Source organism: Petaurus breviceps, unplaced genomic scaffold (genome assembly GCF_028583685.1).
Source record: "Petaurus breviceps papuanus isolate PSGF00001 unplaced genomic scaffold, PetGlider_PUasm1.0 187, whole genome shotgun sequence".
NCBI classification, from domain to species: domain Eukaryota; kingdom Metazoa; phylum Chordata; class Mammalia; order Diprotodontia; family Petauridae; genus Petaurus; species Petaurus breviceps.
In genome coordinates this window covers 9,959,059-9,964,828 of record NW_027185799.1, presented here as the reverse complement: position 1 = coordinate 9,964,828, position 5,770 = coordinate 9,959,059, and the positions used below count along the sequence as shown (strand labels likewise).

Here is a 5,770-nt window from a genome sequence, read left to right as displayed (position 1 = left end):
ACTATGTTTTTTTCCAGATAACCATGATGCTTACTGAATCTGAGTCTTCTCCCCTCACTCCTTTTGAGATTATGCTGGGTCGAATGATATTTGGCTTTTGGCAGAGCGATACTTCATCAGTACCATGTAATACTTTGAAACCATTTTTCAATGGTACAAGTGCAAGATCAAAACCCTGTACAACCAGTATTGAAAATAAGAAGAAACATAATAAGAAGACAGAATAAATTCACTTGGCGAGCTCTAGGTTGCCAAAAATATTTTCTTACTTGTTTACCTTGCAAATTGTGATAAATGTTTCTGTTGCAAATGATGTGAACATAAGGATTATATCTAAGGAAATGCAGGTAACAAAAAGGAAGTATTGCCCTCTGCTTGAGAGGGATGCTACTAGCCTTTTAAAAGTGGCATTGTAGATTGTAATTTCTTGTATCATGTAAGAATGTTTTTCTGAGTTAAATGTAAAAGATTCTATTGTGATCATTTTTAATACTTTTGTATTGATGAAATAAGGCTAGCATTTTTACAAGTGCTAGGAAAATAAACCTAAAAGGTACTTACAAAATAACAAAAAAATAAATGCTTTCATTTTCCTTTAGCATTTTTTATGTACCATTTTTATTTGCATATGAAGTGTACCTTCAATTTGCACTGCTAATTACCTTCTATAATTTAAAGGTGTGAAAACTTGTCAGTCATTTAATTTGAGCAATGAAGGGGGAGAATAAAACTTTACTAAGTTATTTCACATTATGAGTGAAATTGTATTACCAGTTTTTTTCAGATACATTTTTCTATCTCTTGTCCATAAAATGTATCTAAAATTTTAGATAATTATATTATTGAGACTGATATTAGTGATGTGGAATCCCTAGCTAAAATCTACTTTTTCTTAAAAAATAATCTCATTTTTTTCTTTCAAAATAAATCAGGGATTTAATTTTTCATTAATTATTAATCTCATGTTTTCCATTCTAAGAATTTGTCCCTCCTTTTCTTTCATAAAGTACATTTGTACTCCCTGTAGGAGAAATCATTGTTATTAACATTTCACATAACTAAGGACAAAGAAAAGCTAAAGAATTTAATCTGAATTCATTGGGATAGTTATCATTTTAAAGGAATTTTTTCCAATCCTTAAGTACATCATATTTTTTAAATAGCTATAAAAAAACCCCTTTTAGATATCTTTTTCTGTTATGGCCTTTTTGTTTTTAGTTGAATATTCCTTACTACCTGTTTCCAAAACCAGTTGTCATGAGTCTAATGTTTGTAATGTATAGGTAAATATATCATTAAAATTAAAATGAGTTGCCTCTGTGTGAAAATGTAGCATGCTCCCTCTCTGATGTAAGTTATTTCTTTAAATAACTCTTGGATTTTGGGTTATAACCAAATACCCAAACAGAAATAATAAAAACACATGATAATCCATTTGAACACAGAATAATGGCATTAAATCTAATTCTCTTTTGGCAAAAAAAAATTATTTAAAGTAATGTTAGATTTATATGCTTTATACTGCAGTTTCAAGCGCCAGGTAATACTTTCAGGCTTAGTGATATGGTTTCATCTCCTAAGACTATGAACCTATTGCTATCAGAGGATTAACAAGTACTGGCATTTTTGGGTGGCTCAAAAAAATATTAAAATTCTATCCAGGTAACTGGTTTACAGATAGCCAGAATGTTTTGTTATCAAGATATAAGCACTACAGGTACTATACTTTAAGCACTTGCAAAAAACAACATAGCTTTTTGTTATGTATGGAATGGTAAGAAGTATATTTTTACTATTTTGATTTTTAAAAAGGCTTTGAGTAAGAGTCCTGTATAACATTTGATACTCTTAGTATTTTAATATTTCATAATAATACAAGAGATCTAAATGTCAGGCTAAATAACCTGGTCATTTTTATACCAAGTTAGTGTGTGACAAAATGTTGAAATTTATTCTTGAAGTTTGCAAAATTACTGTAGCTGAAACAGACAGTGTGCTGTTTTATGTTTGTATTATATACAGACTTTTAAAAATTAAAGTAATTTATTCATCACTTATGGTATGCTGAAAATTTTTTCCATACTCTTTTTTTTAAATGTGTGAAATCACTCCTGTGCATCTAGGTGGCTTTTCATTATCAATATCTTCTTTAAATCACAAGCAAATTGCAGTTGACTAAAAGGAGCTGAATTTGAAGTCAGAAGACCTGAATACAAATCCTGGCAATGCTACTGACATGACTTTGAACAACTGAATTCAGTTCATCAAGCTTTTATTAAGTACCTACTAGACAATTTTCTAGGTATTGGAAATACAAAAACAAAAGAAATGCTTTCTTCCTTCAAGAAGCTTACATATTCTACTCAGAGGTGGGTGGGGTAGAGAGGGAATGACAAGTACTTACACAATATATGTGTATCAGCAATGCCATATTCACAATGCCTATGGAGATTACAAATATGCTGATATAATTATCCATTACAAAATACGTCATGCTTGCCATATGGGGAAATAAACTAGAAAATTTATTAAGATACCAAAAGACTGAGTCCCAAAACCAGAAAGTGAAAGCCATCAGAGTAGTTATGATATTGGCACAGGTAGATAAAGTAGAAAGCACCCACATTTTCAAGCCTTTAAAACAGAACAGGCTACCTCAGGCAAAGGTCCTCCTCTCCCCACGAACAGCAACCACCCAGCGTCCTGGAAGCGCGCTCCCAGCAGCTCCGGCCCCTGGCAGTCCTCATCAGGAGTCGTTAGCAGAAAGTCCTTAGCAGTCCTAACTCAAAAAGGGCTTCGTGCTGCCGCTGCCGTCACCACCACCGCCAGCCACCGCAGGAAAGCTAGCTTGGCTTTCGCTTTCTCTGGCTTTCGCTTTCTCTTGCTCCGCCCCTTCCTGCTACGTCAGCACGTCCAATGGGGCATGGAAGATCTTTAAATCCCATAGCCCTTACAATATGCAAAGCAATTTTGGCCATAGGGAGAACCACTAACCACTCGGGGCAGGATGAGACAAGGCTTCTTGTAGGAGATGTCACTTGAGATGAACCTTTACAGGATTCCTGTAAATCTCTAGGAATCCTAGGGGTTCCTGTTAGTCAACAAGCATTTATTTATTTATATTAAAGCAATCGGGGTTAAGTAACTTTCTCAAGGTTACACGGCCAGTTATTTCTGGGTGTGGTGCTAAGTATCTGAGCCGGGGTTTGATCCCCAGGTCATCCCGACCCTGGAGCCGGTGCTCTTACTCGCTGAGCCACCTGGCCTCCCCCCAACAAGCATTTATAAAGCACTTATTTTGTGCCAGGCTTTGTTCTAAGTTCTGGGGAAACAAAGAAGGGCAAAACTATAGCCCCTGCCCACAGAGAACTCTAGTCCTAATGAGTAAGACAACATGCAAATGCTTATGTACATATTAGAGCTATAAATTTGTGAATAGGAGATGATTTCAGAGGGAAGGTATGAAGGTGAACTAGTGGGGAGGCCAGAAAGACCTTCAGAATGTAAGGTTTGAGCTGTCTAGAGGGAGGAGATGGAAGTGAAAAGGAATAGTCCATGAAAATGCCTGGAGTCAGGAGATAGTGTCCCACGTGATGAATGACAGATAGGATGACTTGGTTGTACTGTTGAATGTGAAGGGGAATAATCTGAATCAGTCTGAAAAGATAGGTCAGGTCTGGACTGTGAAGGACTTTAAAGGTCAGAAGTTTGTTTTATACTAGAAATGATAGGGACCTGCTGAAGCTTTTTGAAGAGGTTATTGAAGTTGTCAGAATTGTTTTTTTAGGAATATGGAGGATGGATCAGAGAGGAGGAAGATCTGAGCCAAGGAGCACATTGTGAAACTATTGAAATCGTCCAAATGAGAGGTGATAAGGTCCTAAACTAGAATGGGGGCCATGTCATTGGAAAGAAAGGGGGAAGATTGAGTTGTGGAGGTAGAGTAGATAAGATTTGGCAAATAATTGGATACATCAGGGGGCAAGACTGAGGAGCCAAGGATGATGCTAAGATTCTAAATGTAGGTGATAATTAAGAGCATGATGCCTTAGAAATAAGGAAATTAAGACAAGGGGTGGGTTTTGGGGAACATAAACATCTGTTTTGGAAATGTCACCTTTAAGGTGCATCTAGGTAGAGATGTTTGGCTGTTAGTTGGTGACATGTACTGGAACTGGAGAGAACTGCATATTCCCAAAAGAAAGACCCTAAGAGTAGGGGGATTCTCCTTCAGGTGTGGATTATACTAAAAGGGCTGAGGTTCCTTCCAAATCCGAGATTCTGCAGTTCAGTGATGATATACAAGCACAGAGCCACATAGACATGTTCACACAAATAGGGAAGGCATGGAGAGAAAGTGTCTAGTGTATTTCATTGTCTTGATCATTGATTTCCCTCTCATCAGCAAGAGGAACAAATTATTGTAGGAAGCCCAAACTGAGATCAAAGAGGGCTTCCAGGAAGAGGCCTAACAGACTAGTCTTGCCCAGGAGGAGATACAGTTTGGGTTTTAATCTGCTTATTCCTTGTCACTGATCTCTGTCCATTCCTGTAGGGGCGTGCTTGTTGGTGTCTTATCTCTATGTGGGTCCTGGGACCCCAGGCCTAGTCTCCTCCCCTCCTCCCCAGGTACATGTGAAAACAGTTTTTCATATCCTTTTAAAAAAATTTTTGAGTTCCAAGTCCTCTCCCTTCCTCCCTCCCCACCTACCTCATTGAGAAGGCAAGTAATTTGATTGTAGGTTATACATGTGTAGTCATGCAAAATATATTTCCATGTTAGCCATGTTGTAAAAGAAAACCCTCAAGAAAAATAAAGTAAAAAATATGCTTTGGTATGTATTCAGATACTATTAGTTCTGTCTCTGGGGATGGATAGCATTTTTCATTGTAAGTCCTTCAGAGTTGTCTTGGATCATTATATTGATGAGAATAATAACTAAGTAATTCACAACTGATCATCTTACAATTTTGCTGTTACTGTGTACAATGTTCTCCTGGATCTATTCATTTCACTTTGCATCAGTTCATGTAAATCCAGGTTTTTCTGAGAGCATCCTGTTCATCATTTCTTATAGCACAATGGTATTACATCACAATCATATACTGCAGCTTGTTCAGCCATTCCCCAATTGATAGGCATTCCCTTAATTTCCAATTCTTTGCCACCAGAAAAGAGCTACTCTCAATATTTTCGTACATATAGGTCCTTTCCCTTTTTTTCTTTTTTCTCTCTTTTGGGATACAGACCTAGTAGTAGTATTGCTAGGTCAAAGGGTATGCATGGTTTTATAGCCCTTAGGGTATAGTTCTAAATTACTCTACAGAATGGTTGAATCAGTTCACAACTCCACCAGCAATGCATTAATGTCTCAATTTTCCCACATCCCCTCCCAACATTTGTTGTTTTTCCTTTCTGTCCTGTTAGCCAATCTAATATGTGTGAAGTGGTACCTCAGAATTGTTTTAATTTGCATTTTTCCAATCAGTAGTAATTTAGAGCATTTTTTCATGTGGCTATAGATAGCTTTGATTACTTCATCTAAAAACTGACTGTTCATACATATCTTTTGATCATTTATCAATTGGGAAATGGCTCTTATTTTTATACATTTGTCTCAGTTCTCTGTATATTTGAGAAATGAGGACTTTATCAGAGAAACTTGCTTCAAATTTTTTTCACAGTTATGATTGCTAAATTACTAAATCATAATCCTTCCATCCAGGCCTAGTCTTTTAGAGGTAGGGCCAGATTATATGGAGGGGAGTG

The 5,770-nt window shown here is 36.6% G+C and overlaps 1 protein-coding gene across 1 annotated transcript in view; it reads left to right on the top strand.

The window, feature by feature from the left end:
• Positions 1 to 2,053, top strand: part of TMEM38B (transmembrane protein 38B) — an 88,186-nt gene extending 86,133 nt beyond the window's left edge. The window contains exon 6 of the mRNA XM_069090644.1: positions 18 to 2,053. Within this exon, the coding sequence (XP_068946745.1) occupies positions 18 to 227 (210 nt within the window). The 3' untranslated portion in view covers positions 228 to 2,053. The remainder of the gene's footprint in view (positions 1 to 17) is intronic.
• Positions 2,054 to 5,770: the final 3,717 nt, after the last annotated feature.